At 52.6% G+C, this 26,110-nt stretch overlaps 2 protein-coding genes and 1 pseudogene across 4 annotated transcripts in view; 1 reads left to right on the top strand and 2 right to left on the bottom strand.

The window, feature by feature from the left end:
* The window catches only part of Gpr107 (G protein-coupled receptor 107), a 65,562-nt gene extending 50,184 nt beyond the window's left edge, over window positions 1-15,378 (top strand). For 2 of the 3 annotated variants that reach the window (XM_013124836.3, XM_040745010.1), the window contains exons 15-18: window positions 4,935-4,984; window positions 6,318-6,401; window positions 7,595-7,716; window positions 11,385-15,378. In XM_013124836.3, coding sequence (XP_012980290.1) covers window positions 4,935-4,984; window positions 6,318-6,401; window positions 7,595-7,716; window positions 11,385-11,481 — 353 coding nt within the window. In that variant the 3' untranslated portion in view covers window positions 11,482-15,378. Of the gene's footprint in view, window positions 1-4,934; window positions 4,985-6,317; window positions 6,402-7,594; window positions 7,717-10,695; window positions 10,806-11,384 lie in introns of all 3 variants that reach the window. The other variant, XR_005877073.1, reaches the window with a different exon arrangement.
* A 9,084-nt stretch (window positions 15,379-24,462) lies between these two features.
* Window positions 24,463-25,730, bottom strand: LOC101840763 (annotated as a pseudogene).
* A 42-nt stretch (window positions 25,731-25,772) lies between these two features.
* LOC101833808 (60S ribosomal protein L36a-like) lies at window positions 25,773-26,110 on the bottom strand. The gene has a single exon (XM_013124797.2). It carries the CDS (start codon window positions 26,091-26,093, stop codon window positions 25,773-25,775), a length of 321 nt encoding a protein of 106 aa, XP_012980251.1. The 5' UTR covers window positions 26,094-26,110.

Here is a 26,110-nt window from a genome sequence, read left to right as displayed (position 1 = left end):
ACAGCCCCGATGGTTCAGGTCACTTACTTTGACATCTCATGGGCCGTTGTTTTAAATGCATGTGGGAATAGATTTTAATCACTTTCCACACTCCCCTGATGGCTTGAAGAGGAAAGCGCACTGTGCTCTTAGTAACTTAGCTCATTTTACACCCTCATTGTCAATTACAGCCCCTTTGCCTGCGCTTGCTTCTCCAAACGGTCTGAGATTTGCCCGTGGGGCTTCCTTGTGGAGGCTGTAGGGCCCCCACTAACACTTTAAGGCCAGAGTAGTCCCAGATCTCTGTGGCCTGTCTCACTGCTGACAATGGTGGTGATAGAGAGGCTGTGCATAGGCCATAAGGCCAGTGTGAGCGTGCACAGAGCTCCTCTGCTCTCTGAAGGGTGAGCTTGAGCTGCAGCTTAAGCAGACTGTGGGGGAGCGGCGGCTAGGATCACAGTGAATCAGCGATTCATGCTGCTGGCAAAAACTACTCCTTCAGCCTTTGTGTTTGACTAAGCATTGCCTCCAAGGCAGAGCCGGGAGGAGCAAGAGCAAGGCAGAAGCAGAGGAAGGAGCAAGGTCTTCAGTCTGGGGCAGAGACTAAGAAGCTGTCCTGGGCCTTGCTTCTGTGTGCCCGTAAGTCATCAGCTGTTACTGAGAATGGCACTGGCCGACATCAGCAGGAACCCTGAAGGGAGCAGCTCAGAAGTGGAGCTGCTCTTCTCCTGTGTGGGGTGTAGGTGGAGAGAACTTGGTGCCAAGGAAGCTGGCCTTGGACTTGAGGCCTGGCTTCATCACTTACAGGCTGAGCCTGCCCAGCCTTCACCAGGCCAGATCTTTCATCCATCCCAGACACATCTCTAACAGCATGGCTTCCTACTCCAAGGCGCCTGCGAGAAGAAGCAGAAATGACATGGTGGGGACGTCCTCATTGCTCGCATCACTCTCAGCAGACAACGATGGTTGCAGCGGGAAGAGTCTGCAGGTGCTCTCACTGGGGGAACCCTGGAGCTGTGGTCATGCTGCTCGTTCCCCTCCCAGCAGGAGCTCTGACCTCCACGGATGAGACTTGCCAGATTCCATAAGAAACCTTCAGTTTATGCCAAGTGGTGGCGGTGACAGCAGAGAGGGAGGCAGATTTCTGAGGGCTACAGAGTGAATTCCAGGGCAGCCATAGCTACACAGAGAAACCCTATCTTGAGAACAAACAAACAAAACGGTTCAGTTAGTGAAGCTCTGGCCATTGTGGTGCTCCCTGGACAAGGGGCCTCTGCCCTAAAGAAGCTCCCTCCAGATGAGGAGCAGGTGCCAGGAGGAGGATGCCAAGGTCAGGGGCGGGCGTGTGGACTTGCGCAGGAGTAGGGCTGGTGTCGCACCTGCTGTGCGGCCTGCATCCAAGAATGTAGCGAGGTGGTCGGGATAGATGACACAGAGACCGGTCGGTTGCTTTAAGAAAACTTTATGCTTCCCAAGTCAGCTTAGGAGGAGATTCCAAGTCCGCTTAGGAGAGCTCTCAGGAGGAGTCTCTCTCTGAAAAAGGAGCTTCCCTTTTTAAGGACTTCTGCCATTCATCTACATACCATTCTTTCCTCCTGGCTGGTGGTCTAATCTCCAGCCCCAGAATCGGGGAGACACCACAGAGAAACAGGAAGAGGCATCTAGCCGTAGGAGGTGTGAAAGGCATGGTATTTCAGTGAGCAAGCCCTTATCTCAGCCCTATGAAGAGCTTTAGAGCACTGAATTGTTTTCAGTAAACATTACACAGATGCCTGCTCCCAGGCCGAAGGGGAAGTGGGTTTCTGCTCAAGGTCTGGTGCCCCCACAGGCTGGGACCGAGGGCGCCTGGCTCCCACTTGGCTGCTCATTCCTTCACCATATTCGCTACTCCAATGTAGCAGAGTCAGAGAGAGCCCGCCAGGCCTCCACAAGCTTTTACTCCCGTGAGAGCCCAGCTCCGTCTGGTCCGGGGAGCAGCAAGCCGACAGCCTCCTAAACTCCCAGGAAATCTTTGGAAGAGAGGAAAGGGAGCGTGGGTCCGGGCTGTGACCTGCTGCTGGCTGCTGTCCTCATGAAGCTGGGAAGTTTCACCCTGCAGCTGCTCCGCTGTTTTGTGCACACCCTGACTTGTCAACTGTATGGCAGGCTGCACTGCTCCCAGGTTCACATTGTGTTCCAGGGTTACTAGAGTCTGGGTTTCTGCCACCCTTGATGCAGGCTAGTCCCATGTAACCCAACAAGATTGTGATAAATTTGGAACAGCATCCATAGTTGATAAGCTGTTCACTACCTGTATTGCCCTGCTGGCTACCCCTGTAACCCTAAAGGTCGATGTTATTGTTTCTGCCTCAATAGATGAACAAATTGAAGTTGAAACAGAGAAGGCAGGTGACTTGCCTAGTATCACACGAGTAGAATTGCCAGAAGAATAGAGGTTTGAACCTTGGACGCACAGCTGCACTGGTCCTGTACGGTTGAGTGCTCTGCTGTCCTGTTTCACCCCCACCCCACCCCCACTAAGAAGCTTGCAGGGCGTGTGTGTCAGGGATGGTAGAGGGAGCTGACTAACAGGATCGAGACTGTGGGCTGAGGGGCCTGGTCCCTGCCAGCAGCAGTGCTAACTGATGTCATGGTGTTAGCAAGGTGTTATGACTGGTTTAGGAAATGACCTAGAGCTCTTCATATTCTTCTAAGCCCTGTTTGTCAGCCCTGGGAATACTGGGTGACATGGTGCTGTTCTGTAGGGACTCTTCTGGTGTGAGGGTGTGAGGCCCACTGGCACAATTAAAGAACTGTTTGTAGCCCACCTCACCACCCCCCTTCAGAGAGTGTCTGTGTAGCCTGGAGGTATGACATCATGGTATGTGGTGCCAGGGAGATGCCAGCGTGTCACTTTCTGCTCATACTCTCGATAATTAGCCCTAAGATCTGCAGGGCCTCAACCCCTCTTCTCACCCCCTTTGTGCCCCTCACTTCCTTCCCTGAAGTTCCCCATAGACTCCTTCCTGGTCTCTGCCAGAGTGTCTGACTAAGCCTGCTGCAGCTCGCTGTCCTGACCTCACTGGGTCACTGTTGGTCTGCAGCGGCATTAACTCAGCTGGGCTCTTACCGTTGGCTTTCTCTGTTAAAACTTCCCAAGGTCCTCAGAACCAGCAAGGACAAGTTCGGTCTTGCATCTTCGCCTAGCTTTATTTTCTGTCTGGCTCTGTTGCCAGCTCCCCCGAGGGCCAGCATGCTGAGCTCCTCTCTCGCCTGTCCATGAGACTGTCCCACAGAGGTGTCCCATTGTTTCAGTCCCTGCCTGATTCACTGCCCCTGGAAAACCTTGCCTCACCCTCCGCAGCCTGGTCCCATCCTCCCTCAGTTAGCTCATCCCTGCTTCAGCCCCTGGAACTCTGACGGAAAGCAGGACACCCCCTGCCAGGCAATCTTTTCTCCAGGTGCAAAGTGTCCATTTGCAGGACTCCTTTAGCCCGCAGCATTTGGAGAGGAATTGAGAGCATGGACCGCTTTATGGCTACCTAGGAAAGGAGAGTTAGTGGTTGCCCTGGATGACAGGCTGTAGTACAAGCTTTGGCTGGCTCTCCCGCAGGGTGGGAGCTGGCCCTGTCATGGAAGCAGGAGATGCAGGGCTGTGCATACATGTGAAACCCAAGTCCTAGGACAGTATGATTCACCTCCTATGTCCTCAGTGACACCCTTTCTCAGCCTCTGGAGTGTCCCTGACCACAGGGAGCTGCCCAGAGCACTGCCTGTACCCAGTGCCTGGTGCAAGTCAGGGCATGGTCACCTAGAATTGACTGGATGAGCAAAGGGTGAGAACCAGAAAGTTTGTTTAAAAAAACAAAAAACAAACACTCAGATTCTCAGAGATGAGAGTGTTAGGTGATCCGCCATTTGTCACCTCCCTCGATTGCTGGGTGTGTGTGCCTGTTCCTACATGCATGCATGACTGCACACAGACAGGCACGCATGGAAAGCCAGTGTTATCTCTAGACTTTGGAACTTTCTGGAAAGGCTGCCTTTATTCTCTCAAAAGACCTGGCAGCACTGTTAGTTGCTAATCACCTTGATGACTTAGGGTTCCTGGAATTTCTGTGGGCATGCTAAGCTTCGTTGCCCCCCGCTAATCATGAGCCAGAGGGAAAAGGAAGAGAAAATTTGAATGTCTGCCACCCACAGTCCCATTCTTAAACGGAATCAGTAATTGAATGCTATTAAGCAAAATTAATTTGCCTCCTGCAGGAAGGCTATGATGAGTGAAAGGGTTGCTAATCGGGGAGGGAGTCAGGCTACTCTCTGTGGTCATCAATATTTCATAGCTATAGGCAGTGTCAGGAAGCTGGTTGTCCTGGTTTGGCTGACCTTGAATGTTCTTGGAGGTAGAGCTTAACCAAGGAGCCTGATTTCAAAGGACTTAACTATGAAGCATGTAAGGGAAACTAAAGTGAAATTTGCCAACTGTACCTGAGAGTTGACTGAATTTGCCCCTGTGGGAGGCCCTCAGATGGTCATTTATTTAGGCCAGCCTTGTGCTGATGCTGGTGAGAGAGGTTAGCTCTGGCCCTTGTCTATACTGAGACCCCATCCATAGTATCGTTTCTGCTCATCCATCTCCCAAGTGAGGGGTTGTCCCAAACAGTTGCAAGGTTGACTGTCTCATGCCCCTCGCCAGGCACTCAACTTGCTCCATTTCTTGTGTGTGTGTGTGCGTGTGTACATTTGCACGAACTCGGGTATATAGAAGGGTTACAGTTTTGTTTTTTTTTAAATGGATGAAGTTTAGGCACAGTGCTTCATACTGCTTATGACTGAGGTGGGGTTTCCCTGATAGCAGCTTGGCCCACACAGCAAGACTTTGTCTCCTTATGGATGAATGGGAGTAGGTGGCAGGACAGCCGGACGGTGAATGAACGAAAAGAAAGTTAATGTGCTTTTCCTTCTGTTCTTTGTAGCTGCCATTAACTTAGCAAAGCTGAAGCTTTTCAGACATTACTACGTCTTGGTGAGTAAAAACACAACTAAGTCTGTAAGTAAGATCAGGGAGCCGGCCTGGTGACAGCAGCTACTGCACTTAGACCTGCCAGCAGCCTCACAACCTCACATCGCCTCTCTTAAAGTGGGAACAAAAATCTGGGTTGCTGCTTTGAAGCCTTCGTACTTAGAAAAGCAGCGCGTCCACTTGATGTGGGGCCAGAGCTGCAGGAAAGGGCCCGGGCCTGTGTGGCGTCCGGGTGCCTTCCATCCAAGGGCATCTCCGGGCCTGAGCCACACCCAGCCATGCCCTGACTTGCCCTGCGTGCCCACTTAGGAATGTGGGTGCGCTCTCGTGCTGTCCTGCAGCTCTCCACAGAGAGTTACGGAGTGCTCACCACTCTCCCTTTGCCAGGCAGGAGCTAGTTGTGTTGTATTTCTTAAAAACAGAAAACTGAGGCTGCTTTAGTTTTGGGATTTGGGGTTTTGTTTTTGTTGGAGAGGGGGTGTCACTCGCTGTGTAGCCCTGGCTAACCTCTGTCCGTTGCCTCTGCCTCCCAAGTGCTGGGATTAAAGGTGGGCACCATGGCATCCAGCAAGTCAGTGATGAACACGGGCCTTGTGTGGGTGCAGCCCTGGACTGTAGTCTCCCGGTGTTGTCTTGACTCTCTCAAGGAAGCTTGACAGCTCTGCCCTAGCAAACGTTCTGACGCTGGGGGTGGCAGCAGAAACGCAGGGCAGACACCCATCCAGCTGGCGTTCTTGTTTTGTTTACGTGGATCATGTGTCATCGTCAGAGCAGCTGTCACCACAGCATTTCCTGATGCCTATGGTGATACAAAGCCAGGGAGACACCACACCACACACGCCTGGCCTGGCCTGCAGACCTAGCCGTCCCCAGCCTGGTCTAGTGTTCAGTGTGGTCTCATGGCCAGCTCACTGAGACCTCATTGAAGGGAGAGGAAGGTGTTAGCAGCTTAGAGTGTGTGATTCTGTATGTCCTGGAGTATGGGCCTCAGCTGCTTACGGCATCTGTGTGTTCCCCGTGTGACCATTTTGCTGTAGCTGCTGGAACTGCCACCAAGCAGTAGAAAGAGAATGCCCTTGGAGCCTGACGCCAAAGGACCTGCATGTGGGTGGCAGGAAAGGGTTAGAACAGCCATACTAAAGGGCTAGTCTCCCGGGAGGGTCTGGTCAGCGCCTTAGCCACCACGTGGGTACGTGTAGAGCAGAGCCCCCGCTTTCCCTGGGAATTGGTAACCGGGACTATAGACCACATCTTTTCCTTTGGGGAACTATTTTCTGCTTTGCAGTTAATTAGTGGCAGAAAGCGGTATCTAATCTCTGACTTGCTTTTTCTGTAGATTGTGTGCTACATCTACTTCACCAGGATCATCGCCTTTCTTCTCAAGTTTGCTGTTCCATTCCAGTGGAAGTGGCTCTACCAGGTCTGCTGCTCTTGGGGGACAGTCTGGGATTTGTGCTGAGGATCATGCTTTGGGCCGTAGCTTAAGGTTGTGTCTGACTTACCTGGGAATGACTGCTCAGACCCTCCCTCTCCTCTGCTCTCCAAGTTCAATGATCTGTGTGCCCAGAAGAACTGCTGGGTTACATGAAAAATCTGGATGTAATTGCATTAGTGATTGATTCTAAGTCTTTGAAGAGAGAAACCTCAAGCAGGGAGAATGAGATCTGCTCTGTAATTAGAATTTATCCGCCTTTGCCCTCAGTCTCAGAACTTGAGCAGTTTTGAGTTCACTTCTTCTTGGTTTGGGGATTTTGGTTGTTGTTTTGGGGGAGGCGGTTGAACCTATCTTTTTATTATAATCATAAACGATCTTGTAAGATACTAGAACTGGTCATGGGTCACCAAGTGCTACATACGCAGAGGTGAGTCAGAAGTCAAGAGCACTTGCTAGTCTTCCCGAGGACCCAAGTTCAGCCCAGTAGCTACATGGGGTGGGCAACTCACAATGCTTATAAACCCAGCCGAGGGGGCCAACACCTCCTTCTGGCCTGCTCAGTCACACATGTAGATATACACACAAATGTAAATAAAATAAGCCTTTTTTTTAAAAAGAAGGATTAATTTAATGGACCCTTCACCCCATGCCCCTTGTTCTTGGGCTGGGAAGATGACTCAGATGGTGAAGGTGTCTGCTGCCAAGACTGATGGCCTAAGTTTGATCCCCAGGACCCACATGATGGAAGAAATTGCAGTCCCATAAGTAAGTTGTCCTCTGACCTCCACACTCCACTTCACAGCGTGCACGCACGCACGCACGCACGCACACACGCACGCACATACACTGGGAAAGGAAGAACAAGCAGGACAGCGAAGGTATAAGATGAACCAGTGTAATGGCACACTGCAACCCAGCATTGGGGAAGCTGAGGCAGAAGGCGGTGAGCCACCTAGAAGGCCAGCCTGGGTTCCACACCAAGATCCTCTCATCATAAAATAGAAAGTGGTTCCCACGGAACACCTCAGTGTCCGCTCTGGCCGTGCTTGAAGCAGCTGGCTCTTGTTCTTGGTAAAGCATGTGGAGACCGCAGGAGGCTGCAGCTGGTTTGCTTCCATTGCTTTCTGAAGAACAGTGTTGCTAACCCTTTTATTTTGGGGTGGATTTTAAATTTGCAGTTGCTGGATGAAACAGCCACGCTGGTGTTCTTTGTCCTGACGGGGTATAAATTCCGCCCGGCTTCAGATAACCCCTACCTGCAGCTCTCTCAGGAGGAAGATGACCTGGAGATGGAGTCTGTGTAAGCTGCTCACCCACCTACCCACCCTCCCTCTTCTGAACTGAAAGGCATGGTGTGCAGTGGGTCCCCTGGTCTCAGCATCCTACAGCTTGGAGGTGGTGCCTCTATTTTTAGCAGAAGGACATGGACACTGGAGCCCCTGGCGTGCTTAGCTAGTTTGAAGTGCAGTATCTGCCAGCCATCGTTCAGTTTTGTCAGGGAAAATTAGAACTTGCCATCCTGTTGAGTATCACTGCAGCAGCTCCCAGTGGCCAGTTTAGAATGGGCTGTCAGGCTGCCAGCATCGCTATTGGTGTTTGAAAATGGCGTCTTCTGAGTCACCACAGGTTGACAGCAGGCAGGACCTCCGACCTGCATCTGAGTCACAGGGTTCGGAACTGCAGGCCTTATTTTCAGGAAAGGCAGTCATATGCCAGATGAGCCGTAACCTGTGTACAGCTCTGACTCTGATGAGCTGGGCTGTGTGTGTGGTGGTCAGCTCAGGCTGAGACTCCCCCTGCCCTGCTCAAAGGCTGAGGTGCAGCCCAGGCTGAGCTGTCAGGACATCATGGCTCATAGGGCAGCTCTGAGCGCAAAGTGGATCCTGGCCTGGGCCCTGACCACACCTCATCCCCCATGCAGAAATAACTTTTCCACACAGTGGGAGGAACCGGAGGGCCTCCAGCTACTTGTCCAGAGGTAGCAGAGTCTTTGTGAATGGCACAAACACAAGTCAACTGGGGGCCCTCTTAACTCTCCCCGCAAAGTGGTGGGTACTTGGCTGAGTGACTAGGTCACAGCGTCCTCTGCTGAGCAGATCTGTGAAGTGGCCCTGTGGGAGTTGTGTTCCCTGTGTTCCTATTCTAGACCACTGTGCCTTGGAAAGAGGACGTGTGTCTCATAGCAGTGTTTTATTTTTTGAGACAGGTTCTCACTGTATTGCTGGATGGCTATGTAAACCAGCCTGGCCCCAAACTCACAGAGACCTCTGCCTCCCAAGTGCTGGAATTAAAGGAGTGAGCTACCACACCTGACCTTCATGGCACTGTTTTAAAGTTTTACTTTGCTGTCAGTCTGAGAGTGAGAAACTTTACAGAAAGCCACTCTGAGTGTGTTTGACTCTTGGGAGGAAGGGAGAGGGAAGTACATAGACTCCATTCAGCCTTGTAACTAGAGAGAGCACATTCTCCATTCTGGCAAGGTATAGCCCAGGGAGAATGCAGGAGATGGAGGTGATGCCTTGGTGACCTCCGTTTACACTCCTGTGACAAGGAAGCAGAGCTCAGGTCATGCTGGGTGTTTTCTGGGCTTCATGGAGTCCTATCATTACTGTGACAGGGGCGCTGCAGTGGCAGGGGGTGGCTTGCTTAGTGGCCACACGGGTTTACTTATTTAGGACACTGGTGTCACCAGGAGCTTCAGTGCAGCCTGGGCTCTGAGGGCGAGCGGAAGCTCAGGAACTGTTGGAGGCAGAGTACCTTAGCTCAGTGAAGACACTGGACTGGGACCCCTGGAACATAGGATGGGGCCTTATCTAATGTGCACAAGCCTCCGGGTCCCATCTCTACACTAAGGACGAAGGGAGAGAGGCAGGCTAAAGAGAGTCCTGGAGATTGAGAGTCTGTGAAGGCAGAACAGACCCATGGGGGTCCCCCACCTGCCACTGGTGGTGATCTCTCAGAGCAGGCGGATAGCGTGGCACCTGGGCTGTTACCCCCTCCTGCTTGGGAGTGTGTTCTTGATGGCACCTCTGAAGTCTTCTTCAAATAAGTTGTGCCAGAGGCAAGCAGAGCTCTGGCCTCAATGTTGTAGGTCTTCAGCTCTCTGTAAGGCATCAGCCACAATTGGTGTTTGCCTTCTGTAAGAGCAACCAGGTCTGACCCCACCACGAGTGATGCCCCCGGTATGTGAAGGAACTGTGGCCTGTGCTCCCTACCCTCCCTCCGCACCCTCAGAACAAGTCCACGGCCTTCCTAACAAGCCTCGCAGTGGCTGCCCCTCCGCGACCTGTGTGGCCATGTCCTGGGTTACTTCCGTGTCTTCCGTCCTTGTGCTAGCCCAGGCTTGCCTGTGGAGCCCAAGTGGCCATCACCCCGTATGCCTATGGCTTTTCTGTCAGCCTGGGAAGGAACACATGGGGGCTCGCTTTCCCTCCTTGTCTCTAACATCTCTCCTGGAGCCTGCCAGCGTGGGTTACAAATATTTCCCTGACTCGCCTTGGACTGTCTGCCTTGCTCTGCACATCCTTACTGTCTGGTTGCTCCTGACCTGGGTGGTGTGTAGGAGAGGGCGGGCGGGGCCAGAAGTCTCTCCAAGCTCCTATTCCACAGGGGAGACAAAGAACCAAGATGCCCGGATCCTCTTCCCCAGGCCTCTCACAGTGTAGCTCCCAAGTATGTCTTAGGCACAGAAACAGATGTGTCCATGGGCAGCTTCAGCCACGCTGTCTGCTTGCAGCCTGCTGTGACGGATGATCTGCGTTTATTCTGCCCTTTGGGTGTGGGGAGTCATGGAGGTCAGTCAGGAATGGGGACAGATGTGGAGCTGGCGAGGGTCCCCAGCGCCGCTCTGTTCTCAGCACACTATTGGCTGGCTCTCTGGAACATGCTGCTCAGACCTGCATAGGAGGCCTCCCTTCCCACCTGTGACCTGGGTGGCTCCAGAGCCTGTCACTAGAGTCCCTTCTACACAAGGTCCGTGAGAGAGGGTGGCAGCCTGCGGTGTGGGCTGAGACAGATACTGGTTGTTGGCATGGGAACAGAACTGTATTCGATGTGACTCTGTCCTGTCCTGTCCAGAGGCTTTAGGGCGTTAGTCTGCTCCACACCCAGGCCCGGCAGCAGCACCGGGGAGCTGTCTAGGCCACCTTCTCTGTCTTCAGAGGGAGTGACCATCTCATCGAGCCAACCATGTGTCTCTCCGCTGTCCCGCTTGGTCACTGCCCCTAGTGTGCGGGCTGCTGTTCTCACCTTGCCTTCTCTCCTTTCTACACACCCTTAGGGCTGCAGGATCACCCTAGAGTGCTTGTCAAGTATAGGCTCTGTCGCTGCTCAGAGGGAGGCCACAGCCACTAGCGGGGTGAAAGCAGCGGCGCAGGCCCAGCAGTGCAGGTGGGCACTAGCGACTGTCTCGTGGGAACCTGAGTACTAGGTGAGGGGCAGGAGGAGGGTCGGTCAGGATAGCTGCGAAAGGAACTGAGGCAGGCGGCGGCGGCAGCGACAAACCAGCAGCAGCGTGCAATGGAAGCCGGGGGCTTCTTGCCATGGCTGGGGAGCTCCAGACCACGAGGAACAGTGCTAACTGTACACGGGGCAGTTCTGAGCACTGAGCCCGTGGTTCTGTCCTGTGCCTTGGGAATGACTGTGTGTAGTGACCCCACTAGTTAGCTGCTTTTCCTGAATGTCCCATAACCATAACAATCGTATGAATATGGCCTACAATCTCTGGCCACTAGTGAAAGAGAGAAAAATGGATGTTGGCAGTGATGATAGCTTGCTTGGGAAAGTAGGAATTCCCTTTATCCTTATACTCAGAGAGGCCAAGCGGCCTGGCCAGTACCACATAGCACCAGATAGCACCCCACAGTGCCCACCACACTAGTGGAAGCAGAGCAGGTGTCCACCTAGGCCTAGAAGCTTTACTGCAGGGTTATGGGTTCCCCCAACATTTTGGCTTCTTTTCTTTTCCAGAGTGACAACATCAGGAGTGATGGAGAATATGAAGAAAGTCAGGAAAGTAACCAATGGTGTTGTGGAGCCCCCGGGTGACTGGGAAGGCACTGCGTGATAGAACCCGCTCTGAGGATGCACTGTCAATGAAAACTAACTTATTCATAGCCCTATCAGCGAGCAAGCGTGTTCCTGACAGAACTGTGGCATCTCCCAACAGTGACACCCCAGCGCTCGCTCATGGCACGGCAGAGGGCCGTGGACACCTACTTTTGTACTCTTAGAGGATCTGGATTGCAGTGGGTTACAGGCAGCTAGGACTGTCCCTCAGGGAGGGTAGGAGCATAGAGGATGGGTGAAAGGTTTACCTTGCTAATTGGGAGTCTGGGGTCCATGTAGGGGAACCGCAGCGGCTGCCGCTCAGAAAGGCTGTGGCGGTGGGAAAGGCAGGCTGCCGCTGCTCACAGAGCTTTGGAGGCTGAGAATGTGGCTCACTCTTGACCAAGCATTCACGAGGCTCCGGGTTCAATCCCTAGTACCAGGATGGGGGAGAAGTTACGTTGGAATGTAGGCAGCTATCTACCAAGGACATGAAGAAGAGAGAGAGAGATTGACCACCTTGGGCAAACAACAGCAACAGAAATGATTGGAATTATTTTAGAAAGCCAAATAGTCACCCTAGGTAGTATGAAGCATCTGCCTGGGCCACTGGCCCCAAGCACCACTCTAAATGCTGTCCCCTCTTCTAATGGTGACATAGAACAGTGGTGCTACAGGCCAGCTGGGAGGCCCTTGGCGTTGCTGTTGAGGCCGCTGCCAGCGCCACACACAGCCCTGCTGGTGGAGAATAGCTGTCTCCAGGCCTGTCGGAAGGGTAGATGAGCCCTGGAGCTCCAGAAGTGTTCTCCAGCTGACTCCAGACTCCATCCTCTGCCTGTCCAGAGCAGCCCGGCCTGGCTTGCTCTCCACCTGTGTCTTCTCAACAGGAGAATGTTCCTTAAGGAGCCACTGGGGGCAGAAAGGGCCACATCTAAGCAAATACTTTGGAAAGTCTTGATCCACAGCTGGCTCGACCAGGCAGGACTCTGGGCCTCAACCACGTAGTCCAAGCTTTCGTGAAGGAAGTGAGCACTGAGACAACGAGCCTGTCAGGAATACCAGCGGCTGCCTGCATGGGACAGTGGTGCGGCAGAGAATGCGCTCAGAGGGCACGTGACCAAGGGCACAGGTGACCAGCTCAGCACCCCAAAGCTGCTTAGTGCACAAGACTTGTAGGTGAATCATAGGTTCAAGGAACAGGGGCTCCCTGGGGTGACAGTTACTACCTCCCAGCGCAGAAGAATCAAATCTGTCCTGAAAACAGTTGTGTCTGTCTCCGTGCCCCACCCCAACTTCCACATCATCCGCCTCCAGTGAGACGCCGTCTCTGCCATTCCGGGTCTGAGGAGGCCCCTCTCCACCAGCTCTTCTATCTGGAGAAAGGTAGACAAGCCTGAAAGACTTGATTTAGGGAGCTTTCTCTCCTTTTTTTGTTTTGTTCTTGTCTATTGGTTTAAGGTATGTGACGGGAAGGGAGTTGGAGAGGAGACGGGGATAATTTTTCATGCTTTGTTTTCTGCACATAAGCACTCAGCAGCACTGCAGACGTTCCTGTGGTGACATCTAGGCCTACCCCTCACATGGCAGCCTGGGGGGGGGGGCGGCAGCACTGCCAGCAGACATTGTTGACTAGGCGCTAGACTCACGGAAGGTGTGAGCCAGCCTCCCCTGGCAGGGTTTTTATGGAGGGGCCTCATTTGCTCAGTGGCAGAGAGCAAGATGGGAACTGTCTACAGCCTAGCCCACCAGCCTCTGGGTGGCTCTAGGGGACAGCCTGGGCCTTCCAGAGCATGGGTGCACAGGCAGGAAGGTGGGCCAGGACAGTGTCTTGCCCTGTAACTGCTGTAGGTGGGATGTCGGAGTGATGGGGTCAGAAGCCTAGCCCAAGGCTGGGAAGGCTGGACGGGTGTGCCCCAACTGTGGAGGAGACCGTGCAGCTGCTCATCCTGCACTGTAAATGTGTCATCCCCATCATCTGAGAGCTGGGAGCCAGCGGTCAGCGGCGTCCTCGGGTAGAGGAGTCTGACTGGAGTCTGGGGCTGCCCAGTTGCCCAGCTCACAGCTGCCCTCTGTAGCCTGGTCCAGCCTCTCTGTCTCCACAGCCATGCTTGAACGCTGCAGCCCTGGGTGGGGTGGAGGGTTCACCTTGTCCTGCACTGTGGTGTTTCTAGCTCTGCTTCTGCCGGGGTGAGGCATCCACGCTTCCTTTGAGAGTGCTGTGGACTGGAAGCTGCAGGCCGTGACATTTAATGAAAATTACCAAGTCCTGGTTCTTAACAGTGTGGAGGGCTCAGCCTCTTAACATTTGACTAGCAGTGTTGGCTAATGTTTAGCCTGACTGGAGTTCCTTCTCTCTGGAGGAACAGCTCACTCCAGGGGCAGAGATCCCTCCTCGCACCAGGCCTGTGTCTGTTCAGTTTTCCTTCAGAAACCACTTCAGAAGAAATAAAAGTGTCCCCACTCTCCAACCCTCTGCCTGCTCAGCAGCCAGGCCCACACAGCTCCTGAGGTGCTTGTGGGATTTCTGCTCTTCCTGGTCCTTCCATCTTCCTCTCTTCCTCCTCCTCCTTTCCCTTACCCCCTACCACTACCACCACCATGCCCGCTTACTTTCCATTGACTCCCTTGCCCTCCCTGGCATGCTGGCTGCAGCCTGGCGCACTGCAGCTTTGTCTGCCGGCGGTGGGTGCAGGATGTATTTCCTAACCAGGGAGCATTCTATCAAGAGTGCAAGCTATGCAAACTAACACTATGTATTGCTGCTTTGTACCACACGGTGGTCTCCCCACACCCCAGCATCTGTCTGACTCTTGGAGTGGAGTCTAAAGCCAGTCTTTGAAAAGGGGAAGTGTGTCAAAGATTCCTGTGTACATTTTCAGTGGCCTCTGGCTACCTCCCATATCCCATAGTGTGTTCCTCGAGGAAGCATTAGTCTGATGAGGTTGCTGGCCCAGCCCCATATACCCAGGAGGACAGCCTAGCATTCCAGCCTCCCTCTGCCATGCTGCTGCTCTTCACAGGAAGATCCCAGCCCTGCTCCCACACTCCACCACCCTGGCTTGTCTGGCCTGCCCGGGACCTCCGCACTTCGCCGCATCACGGTGCTGCCCGGCCCGCTGCCGCCGCTTTCCTCTCTGGAGTTCGCTGAGGACTTTATTTGTGTCTCTCGGCTATCAGAATGGTGTTCATTTGGAGCAGGCCGGTGTTCTCAAAGATCTGCCCTTTACTCCAGCTTTCCCAAGGCTGCCCAGGCGAGAATCTGTAAAATATGTTCCTAGGAGTCTTGCTCATACCTGTACCGCCTAGAATGTGATCACAGGTCATAGGCCAAGGAGTCTCCCAATTCCCCCAGGCCTCTTCTGTGTTGTAGGGGTGTGTCTGTTTCATGCTTTAAAAGCATCCTACATTTAGGTGGCCCTCTGCCTGGGCTGGGAACTGCCTCCCTGCTTCCCGGTACAAGCAGGGAGCAGACCTGATCATGCTGTGTCAGGCAAGGAGATTACAGACAGGCCACTGGGGAAGGCACCCAAGTTCCTGGTGTGCCCATCTATCAAAGAGGCAGGTTCACTCCCAAGGCAGGGTGGCCGTCTGCAGGTGAGGCTGTGCCATAGGTGGGGAACAGGAGGGCCAGAAGCCTGTCCACACAAGGGAACTTCCCAGCCCCCAGGCAGCGTTTCTAGTCTACTCATTGTCAGACTGAGTAACCCAGAGGTTTCACCTGCAGGAGGTCATATGGGCCTGTGCGCCCTACTCAGGCTGGGGTGCAGGGGCTGGGGACCACTTAGTAACTTTAGCATTAACCATTGAATATTTACAAGCATGGGGTGTGGGTGTGTTCAGGATTGGTGGGCTGGACACTGTATGGAAGCATTTCACTGCAAAGCAAACATGTCTAATAAAGATTCCATGCTGGAAACTTGTGTCTATGGTTCCAAGGAAGCCTGGGTGCGCCCTGTTTACTTCCTTGTAATTAATCCATCAGTTCTCAACCTACCTGATGCTGCCTGCGACCCTTTAATACAGTTCCTCATGTTGTGGTGACCCCCAACCGTGACATTCTTGCCACTACTTCATAACTAATGTTGCTGCTGTTATGAGTCATAATGTAGATACCTGATATGCAGATGGCCTTAGTTGACCCCTGTGACAGGGTCGTTAGGAACGGTTGTGATTTCTTCTGTGTGGTTTGTGCTGACTAACTGGCTGCCTTCTGCCCACTCACTGACAGTAGCCCCACCTGGCAGAATTTTACCACCAGGTCTGTATATAGTACAAACTGTAACCAGTGCAGTCATGGGAGACTCCGGGTCAGGATCCAGCACTGCTGCCGCCAAGGGGGAGGTGACAGCAGAGATTTGGAGCTAAGCCCCTGTTGAGACGGGGTTCCTGGCTATCCAGTAGCTCTGCCATCATCTCCTGTGAAGTCAGACGTTTGGGGCAGCGAGGTGCTTCAATCTCCACACAGGAAAAATTCATTTACTACAGCTCTGAGCTAAAAGGTGGCTCAGTGCATGCAGTGCCAGCCATGCAAGCATGACAAACGGGGTGTGGGTCCTCAACACCCACAGAAAAGCCTGCCTGCCTGTAAGCCTCACACATGGGGAACAGGAGGATCCCGGAACTTGCTGGTCAGCCAGTGTATCCCGTCAGTGTGTCCCAGGTCCTGTGAGAGACTGCCTCAAAGTCAGGTGAGGAGGGCCAGAGGACGGGTCAGGATGTGGCGTGCACAAGCACAGATACACAAACACCACATACAAAAAGAAGCAGTGCGCGTTTCCAAGTTGTGAGAGTATGGTTCTGAGGTCCCCACCCCCAGTACAACATTCGTATCCCATTCCCAGCCACGCTGCTTTTCAGAGCCAGCCACTGCCCCACACTGCCTCACCACGGGCTTTCCCTTGGCTGTTCCCTGTTCTTTCCCCAGGGCCACCTAGGGCGCCCAGCTAGAAATGCTGCTGTTGGGCTGTCTGAACTCTGACACCAGAGACCCAGCTTGGCATTGGGAAAGCAGGAGCCTGTTGTCTGAGCCCATGAGTTCACCTGCTGAGGCCAAGAGACCCTACATACTGAACACTAGAACCCTGTTTGCTAAGTTTGGTACCCACTGAGCTCCAGCAGTGGCCCCAGTCCTGGGCACTAAGAGTGTACAGTGGAGCTGGAGAGATGGCTCAGTGGTTAAGAGCACTGGCTGCTCTTCCAGAGGTCCTGAGTTCAATTCCCAGCACCCACATGGTAGCTCACAACCATCTGTAATGAGATCTGGCGCCCTCTTCAGGCCCGCAGGGATATATGCAGGCAGAACACTGTACATGATACATAAATCTTTTTAAAAAGTGTACAGTGAGGGCTGGAAAGATGGCTCCGAGGTTAGGAGCACTTGCTGCTTTTACAGACAACCTACAGCCATCCATAACTTCAGCTCCAGGGGCTCTGATGCCCTCTTCTGCCCTCAGGCACCAGGCACTCATGAGGTGCACACACACACACACACACACACACACACACACGTGATCAAAACACTCAGTATCTCTTCTAAGTTCTTAGTAAATGCTCACTGGTAATGGAACCTCCACAAGGACCCAGGAAGGGACATACGGCAGTCCCAAAGAGGAAATCCATCCCAGTGCTCAGTGCCCACGGTGCCCTGCTTCTTCCCAGTGTACACAAGCTTGTAACACTGTGGCTCATCCTTGGCCAGCACAGTCAGGTGGCAGCCATCCTCGGTGGGAGGTGTACCTGTATTGCCCAGGACGGTCTGAAAGGCAATGTGGAGTCAAAGAGCTGGCTGGCCCAAGTAATGCGAGGGCCGGCCGTCCTGCCGTCGGATTTCCCGTGTTGACAAAGCATGCAGCCGTGCGGTGCCGTGCTCCTGCAGCTGTCGGGCTCACATGTGCCCTGCTGAGCGCCCTCTCCGCCCTCCCCCGCCTCCCTTGTGGGCACAGCTGTCTTCGGGTGGCCTTCGTCGGGAATCTGTCAGGTGGGCAATAGCCGTGTGCTCCTCTGGATCCCAAGCAAGACACTGGTTGTGTCCTGTAAGGAGGCATGCTTTGTGTCACCAGGGGCACCTCGTGACATTGCAGGCCCCTTGGCCTCTGAGAACTCAGCCCTGGCCCCTGGTGCTGGCCTGTCTGCCCCAAGAGCAATTTTCTCAGCATCTGGGAAAGTAGGAGTGACCCGCTTAGGAACTGCAAGGGCATGGCTGACCTGCACAGGAGCAGTGACTGCTCGTTACCCAGGCACAGAGGCGCACCCTGATGGCATGCCTCCTCAGCTTTTCTAGATGTACATGCACAGTGAAGTGATCACCTCAGGCAGCTCCAGCCTGTGAGGGCTGAACAGCACCTTCTGTGCTAACACCTACCAGCCAAGACTGAGCATAGCAGGTACATCTGACTCGCAGTGTTGGGAGACACAAGACAGAATGAGAGAGCCAGCAGGACCTGTGTGGCCCATGTGGCAGGAGCATTGTTTCAATTCACCTTAACAGCAATAGGCCCTATTGATAGGATGGTCTCCCTAACCTGAGCGGCTTGGGCGCAGTAAGACATTGTCCTGTCTCTAGACTTCGCCACCTGCAAGCCAGGCTCCTGTCTGAGTCATTTTGCCACCCCAGCCTCCTGTGCCCTTCCTTGTGAGGGGTCCTGTGTCTCTGCACCAACTCTCCTCCCAGGGCAGCTCCCCCACCCTCCTCAGGCTCCCTGATAGCTGGCTTTTGTTTCAGCCTAGGACTGGTCTGAGCTCCCGATGGCTTATTCCACTGCTTCTTGGCGCTTCTGTTACCAGCACGCCAAAGGCACATAACCAGGTACCACATCCCTGCCCAACCCTGATCAGTGTGAGCCTCGTGGAAAGCCTGGCCCAGCCTCGATTCTATTCGTGCTCCACACCCATCCTGACCCTGTGGGCCAAGCCTTTTCACTTCTCCCCCACTGACTGCCCCCCTCCACACAGAATTAGCTCCCTCTTGCAGCTGGCACCCACCTCCAGCCTTGCCCTGTTGTGTACGGGCCAGCCTAAGTGACTTCAGAGGCACCTGCCCCTCGATTAAACGCAGAGGTATGAACGGACTGTGGAAGGTACCGGATCAATACACGAAAATTAACTGTGGGGTCAGGGGTGTGGTTCAGCAGAGAAAGACACCCGCTACAGAGCCTGATGACTCGGGTTCAGTCCCCAAGACTTAAATGGGAGATGGAGAAAACTGGCTCCTGAAAGTTGTCTTCTGCTGGCATATGATGTGGTAAGCATGTATTCATAGTAAATGGTTTTAAATGGTTATTTTGGGGCTTGGAAGAGGCTCAGTGGTTAAGATGCCGCTGCTCTTCAAGGGACCCAGGTTTGGTTCCAAGCACCCACACTGGTGCTCACAGACACCTGTAACTTCAGCTCTGCGAGATCCAACGCCCTTTTCTGGCACCTCGAGCATTGCACACCTGTGCACAGACACAGAAAGAAATCCTAAGAGAAGAATTAAGACTCCCAGGAAGGGGCTGATAAATGGAAACTTTACTCTAAAAATGATCAACACGTTTTGGAGACACAGAGTTTGTCTGCCATCACCTCCCACCCAAGTGCTGGGGTTACAGGAATATGCCAACATGCCTGGGTCTATCAGCCTCAAAGAAGACGTGTTTTATTTTTATTTATGCCTCTGTGTGTCTGTGTCTGTGTGTATGAACACTGTGCAGGTGCCCACAGAGGCCAGAAAAAGGCACCAGATCCCTGCAACTGGAGTTACTTGGGGTTATGAGTTGCCTGACGTGAGTGCCTGACATTGCACTCAGGTCCTCTGCAAGAACAGCAAGCGCTCTTAACAGCTCAGCTGTAGCACCGTGTGTGTGTGTGATTCTAATTCACCTAGCATGTTGAGGCTTTCTTATTTTCCCCTCTGTTGATTGTTTTTTGTTTGTTTTTTGAGACAGGACTTCATTTAGTTGAGGCTGTGTTGAATTTGGTGATCTACGAGTTCAGCAGGCGGGGGGGGCACTCGTACTCACACGTATACAACATACACAGTGGTGGTTTGAAAGAGAGTGGCCCCATAAGCTCATGTATTTGAATGTTGGGTTCCCAGTTGGTGGTGGAACTGTTTAGAAAGGATTAAGAGGTGTGGCCTTGTTGGAGGAGGTGTGTCACTAGAGGTGGGCTCTGAGCTTTCTTTTTTATTTTTATTTTTGTTTGTTTGTTTTGTTTTGTTTTACGAGACAGGGTTTCTCTGTATTGTTTTGGAGGCTGTCGGTCCAGCCCGGCCTCGAACTCACAGAGATCCACCTGCCTCTGCCTCCTGAGTGCTGGGATTCAAGGCATGCTCCACCAACACCCGGCTAATAAATCTCTTAAAATTAAAAAATGATGCAAACCAAGCTCATGTGTCTGCAGAAGAGGGTCTAACCCAACCCTATGACTTGATCTTAGGAGTTAGGAAGTTCTGGGTGTTCAGAGAGGGACAGCAGACACTAAGGGTGTGTTCTCATCCTGCCCTCTCCTCTAGTCTTCATACCCTACTCACTGTTCCAGATTGAACTCTGCTTTCTCAAATGTGCCCAGTTCTAGGCTCAAACCGCGGTTGGTTTTAATGGATCGCCATGTCCCTTGCCTTCCTGTCCCATATACTGACCGATTCAAGACATCGATAGATGGGAGCTGGAGTGTGACTCAGTAGTAAGAGAACCTGTCTAGCTTGCAGAAGCTCCCGGCACCATCTCAGCACCAAGTGAGCATGTGTCCACACACACACACAGGCGTCCCCGACACACACGCGGGGGAGGTGGAGTAGAGACAAATTCAGAGCAGCCTGAGTCACTGGGACCCCGCACTGGAGTCTTAGGGGTGGAATAGCATATAGGGAGGAATGGGCTCTTTTAGTGAGCTGTAACCCAAGATGGGAGCCCTCTGCTGCTGTGTCTCCCAGAATGGCCTCTATGTGGGGGGAGCAGAGGCAGAAACAGAGAGAAAACGTCAAACTCAGGTATAGCCTGGGAGCCCAGGATCAACCTTGTCTGAAGGCAGGAGCTGCTGGTCTCCAGTTACACAAACCCATTTCAGCTTTAGCCCGTTTGGACCATGCACGTGACTGCAAGGCTTCCACGCTGTGTGAGGCACAGGAGAACCTGACAGGCCTCTCTGGGTCCCTAGTGCATCTGGGGAGGTTCCCAAGAAGGTGCCAGATCAGAATGTTTGTTGAGACAGGGTTTCTCTGTAGCTCCAGCTGCCCTGAACTCAGTCTGTAGACCAGGCTGGCCTTGAACTCACAGATCTGCCTGCCTCTGCCTCCTGAGTGCTGGATCAAAGTATCTTCTCTCCTAGGAATATGGACAGATGACCCTGTTGAATTTCACAGGCTATTACAGAAGGGCACAAGGAAGCTGAACTGTTGCTGCCTCTTGGGTTACTGCCACCCAGGGGCCAGTTGGTTTGCCCATGGCCACCCCAGAGTGGCAGGTAGGGCAGGATCTCAGGGCTTGTCCCCTGGGCTAGTCCTGTGCATCACCACACCGGCCTTCATGGGTAGCAGAGGCCTCCAGACTGAGGCCCAGGTAGGACTGATGTTGTTTCCGAGAGGATCTCTTCTCCCTCACCTGGAGCCCCATCCAGTTCCATTGGCTTCCCTGCTTTTCGGGTAAGTGTGCTCTGCCTGCGGCCTTTGCTGTCCAGGCCTCCTGAAATCCATGCACGGGTAGCTGCACTGATTTTTAATCATGTTTTAGCTGTGCGTAATGAGTCTCTCCGGGCCTTTTGCAGCCAATTTTGGCGTCACACTTACAGAGCTGACTGCAACCGGTGATTCAGACAGAGTTAATAACAAGACTTTATTTATTCTTCTAGAAAGACTTGCTGGGAGCCCCATCCATGCAGCAAACTGGAGAGGTCCATGTTCTAGTCCCAGACCGTGATGATAAATGGCTGGATCTGGCTGGGGACCTACCTGCAGGCTGTAGCTAGTGTCCTGGCTGCTGTCCTATGCTTTAGTTGTTGTCGTTGTTGTTTTGTTTTTTGGCAGGGTTTCTCTGTGTAGCCCTGGCCAGCATAGAACTCTTTCTGTAGACTAGATTGACTTTGAACTCAGAGATTCACCTGCTGGGGTTAAAGGTGTGAGCCACCACTACCCGCACTGCCCAGAGTTATTCTACACTTATAATATCCCCTTATTGCTCAGGGATGCAGCCCTGCAAGAGTGCATCTCCATAAGCTATTGGTTTGGTTGTTGTTGTTTTTAACACAGGATTTGTTTCCCTGTGTATCCCCGGCTGTCCTGGAACTCGCTCTGTAGACTAGTCTAGCCTTGACCTCAGCGATCCACCTGCCTCTGCCTCCCAAGTGCTGGGATTAAAGGCGCTCGCCACCACTGCCCAGCTTCCATTAACAATCGATGAAGCTGGGAAAGACAGGTGCACACCAGAGAGCCTTGCTGTGTCCCCATTCCAACCTCCACCACAGACAGGCATAAGCTCAGATCACTATCGCTGCCACCGCATGCTTGGAGCTCACCATCAGCCACCCATTAAACCCAGCCCCACCACAGCCTGAATGTGGCAGCGACATTCAGAGATGAAGCCCTTCCCAAACTCCCAGGCTGGGACAGCCGTGGATCGCAGAACCTCCACCTGGCAAAAGTTGTCCTTGGCCTGGTGGCAGTGGGTTCCCTTCAAGGTGGCAAACAGGCTCATGCTCACTCTCGGGTGCCTGAGGGCAGAAGGAGGCACTTGTCCCTGGACTAGATGGGCTTCTGTGGTGTTCACAAATCCTTCTCTCAGGGCACAAGCCTGTTTCAAGACCCACAGTTAGCCTTGAAAGTAGCAGGTGCCTGGGAACACCGCTGTACCCTCTTAAATCCAGAACACAGAGGCTCACCAGGGTCTAGTGCCCATCCCTAGTCCAAGTGCTGGACACACCTGAGTCAGGCCTCCTTCATAGAAGTTTCTGATGGTTTCTTTTCCTCTGCCAAGAATAATTAGGGTACAGCTGTGTGTCGGAGGGCCTCATTGGTGGCATTTGTCCATGGGTCCAATCCATAGCGCCCCACCTTCCGTCACCATCGTCATCATTATCTCCACTCCCATCATCATCACCACAATCAGCACCTTCTTCATCTCGGCTGCCACCACTCCCATCACCACCGTCTCCACCCTCATCACTGTCATCATCATCGTCATCACCATCACCATCACGACCACCTCTACCATCTCCATCACCATCATGACCTTCATCGTGAAAATGAGCAACAGCATCAGTAATACTAGCAGCACCCCCCTGTACGGTGGTTTTTCCTGTAGACCCCGTGATCTTGTAACACCTTGTCCACGAGGACATTATTATCCCCACTTTCCAGATGAAACTAAAGCTCAGGGAGTTTGCCCCCACAACCAGGCTGGGCTAACTACTGCTCTCCTGGCTTTCCTCAGTGGGGAGGAGGTGTCCATCCACTTATGTGTGTCCCTAAAACACACAGGCCCTGGCCAGGGCCCACTGAGGGAGGGCAACCCACTCCTAGGCTCCCCTGACCCCAGGTTTGCAAACTGGCTAGGAAGTGACTCACTCCAGGTGACTGTGCTACCTGGAGTGATCAGGAAACCAGGGCAGACTCTGAGGGATTCCTGGTCCCTAGGCTGGCTGCTCCTCCATGTGTCTCACGCCATTCTCTCTAGTTACCTCTGGCTGCCTCGGCTCCTCCCTGTGTGATGCCTTCCCAGCCGCTGCCCAAGAAGAGAGCTGCAGCTCACTAAAGCATGGTTTGGGGACATCCCCGGTCAGCCCTACTGACACCAGCACATGGTTTGATGGCACCTTCTGTGGGTCAGGCACCCAGCAGCTTTGACACCCCATGTAGTCAGAAACTGTGGCTGGGTAGGCTCCTTTCAGCCCTGAAACTTCCACAGCACCTACACACAGCCAGAAGCTGCCCTCCTTCATAGCAAACGTCCATGTTGTTACACTCAGCCTGAGACAAGGAGGCCCAGTTCCTCAGTCCTTTCCTCCAGGAACTCCTGTGACCAAGCGTTCCCCAAGGTTAATTACCCGTGGACCTGGGTCTTCAAAAGGCCATCTGGAATTTTCCTTATATTTGAGACTGGGGGGTTGGCCTCGGACTGCTGATTTTCCTGCCTCTGCCTCCTGAGTGCTGGGATGCACATCACCACGCCTAGCTTCTGACCAGTGCTCCACAGCTGCATGAGTATGGAAATACTTTTTTTTTAGGTTCAGGAACAATAACTTTATTTTCTTTTTCTTTTTAAATGAGAAGTTTTTTTAGAAAGGGAAGCTGGGGCGGGGTGGGGGTGGGGAGAAGAGGTAAAGAGACACAGAGACAGAGAGAGGACAGAAGAGAAGAGGGAAACAGGAAAAGTCCTGTCTGCCCCAGGGGAGCAGCAGGAAAGAGGGAGGGACAGAGAATGAAGATTCAGGGTACAAACACCTGCCATGTGCAGGTGGGTGAGAGACGGGGCCAGGTTTGCCTGGATTACAATAATGGTGTCAGCACACGCCTTTAATCCCAGCACTTGGGAGGCAGAGGCAAGCAGATCTCCGTGAGTTTGAAGCCAGCCTGGTCTACAGAGTGAGTATCCAGACCACCAGGACTGTTACATAGAGAAACCTGGGGGGGGGGGGGGGATACGCACAATTACTCATAGGTAGAAATCCCTCTTATTCCTTATCAAAACAGTTTAAAAGCAAATGTAGACAATATACTTTTTAAACATATATCTTCTGGGGGTATATCTTCCATCAGGACTCTGCAACATTCTTGCCCCTTGTAGTAAAAGAGGGAAATATTTACATTAATCTCATTCAAAGGCTAGACCAACCATAAGAGACAAAAAAAGTATAGCATCTAGGGCCAGGAGTGGATTTTTCCACTTATAAGCATATTTAAACTTCTTATCAGTACAGAGACACCTGCTGCTGCTCTAACATTGACTGGGAAAGTTTCTCAGTACACATCAGATGAAGTCCCAATAAGTATTTTAAATAAATCTCAATGACTTGATATTCGGAGCCCAAATTAGACATTCAATGTCTTCTTTATTGCAAATATGATGTCTTTGACCCGAGGTATGGAGTTGTCTTCTAGGATCTTTGCATAAGGCATAGGGACATCAGCACCAGTGACGGGAACAGCAGGAACATCAAGGAAACTGAATGCAGGCCCATGATTCTGGCGCAAATCTCAGCTCCCACCTCCTTCCACAGTTACAAGGTGATTTGTCGTGATAGCACTGGCTTCTATGGCTTCAGTGTCCATTGGTCTGATAGTACGCAAACTTAACACCTCACATTCAACTCCTTCCTTAGACAATACCGCTGCAGCTTCTAGGCAGTGGCCCACTGGTCTTGAATGGGCAACTACAGTGATGTGGGTCCCTTGCCCTTCAATTTGGGCTTTTCCAATAGGAATCAAATGTTTTGACTGAGCTTCTGTAGGAAGTTCAAATGCAACTCCATATATTAGTTCATTCTCTAGCATCGCCACCGGATCATCACCACGAATGACCGATTTTTTAAAAAATATTTTATTTATTTATTATGTATACAATCTTCAGCATGCCAGTAGAGCGCACCAGATCTCATTCAAGGTGGTTGTGAGCCACCATGTGGTTGCTGGGAATTGAACTCAGGACCTCTGGAAGAACAGTCAGTGCTCTTAACCGCTGAGCTATCTCTCCAGCCCACGAATGACCGATTTAATGAGTCCTTTTGCACCCTTGGAATTCCAGGGGCTGACCACTTTTAAACCTGGACAATGCCCATACCATGCAGCAAAGCATTATGAGTGCTGAGCAGCTACACCTGCTGAGGCACCATTGGACCCCCGAATACTGTGGGCACAGGCTGGAGGCCAGTAGACATGTAGTAAGTCTTCCCAGCTGAGTCTGTAACCTGGTCAATGGCTTGCATAGAGAAGCTGAAGGTCATAAATTCACAGATGGGCCGCAACCCAGCCATAGCTGCACCAACAGAGATTCCGGCAAAGCCCGTCTCTGATATGGGAGCTATCTATGATCCTCTTGTCACCGTATTTCTTCCATGGGCCACTCCTAACCTTGTATGCACCATCCTACTGGGCAACTTCTTCCCCAAGCAGAAACACCTTTTCATCTCTTTCTAGTTCTTCATCCATACCTGGATGAATTGCTTCAGGAACTATCAACTACAATGCTGCGGGCGCCAAGTCCAGAAACTCTCCGCAAGTGTCCCCGCACCATACTAGCCGCCGCCGCCGCCACCACCGCCACCTTGCTCCGTGTCCAACTTTATTTTCTAACCGGTCATTTTCCTACTGCTTCAGCGTTTTCCTCTCTGGAGACACAAGTTTTAGAACTGGAGCACTAGGCCCTTTCTCTTCTTGTCTCCTCCCAGTTCAAAGTGCTTGCAGCTCTTAATGGCCAGCGTCCTCTTCGATCTGCAGTTGGGCTCCACACACTCAAGCCTCAGCACAATCTTCCTTGTGGTTTTGGCCTTCTTTTGGAAAATCGGCTTTGTCTGCCCACCGTAACCACTCCGCTTTCGATCGTAGAGCCGCTTTCCTTGGGCATACAGGGAACCCTTGCCCTTCTTATACTGGGTCACTTTGTGAGGCTGGTGCTTGCCACATTTCTTACAGAAAGTCCTTCGGGTTTTAGGCACGTTGACCATCTTTGCAGTGGAGGTGC

Source organism: Mesocricetus auratus, unplaced genomic scaffold, assembly GCF_017639785.1.
Source record: "Mesocricetus auratus isolate SY011 unplaced genomic scaffold, BCM_Maur_2.0 Super-Scaffold_100004, whole genome shotgun sequence".
NCBI classification, from domain to species: domain Eukaryota; kingdom Metazoa; phylum Chordata; class Mammalia; order Rodentia; family Cricetidae; genus Mesocricetus; species Mesocricetus auratus.
Note: the sequence above shows the minus strand (reverse complement) of the source record. Positions and strands in the feature narration are given on the sequence as shown.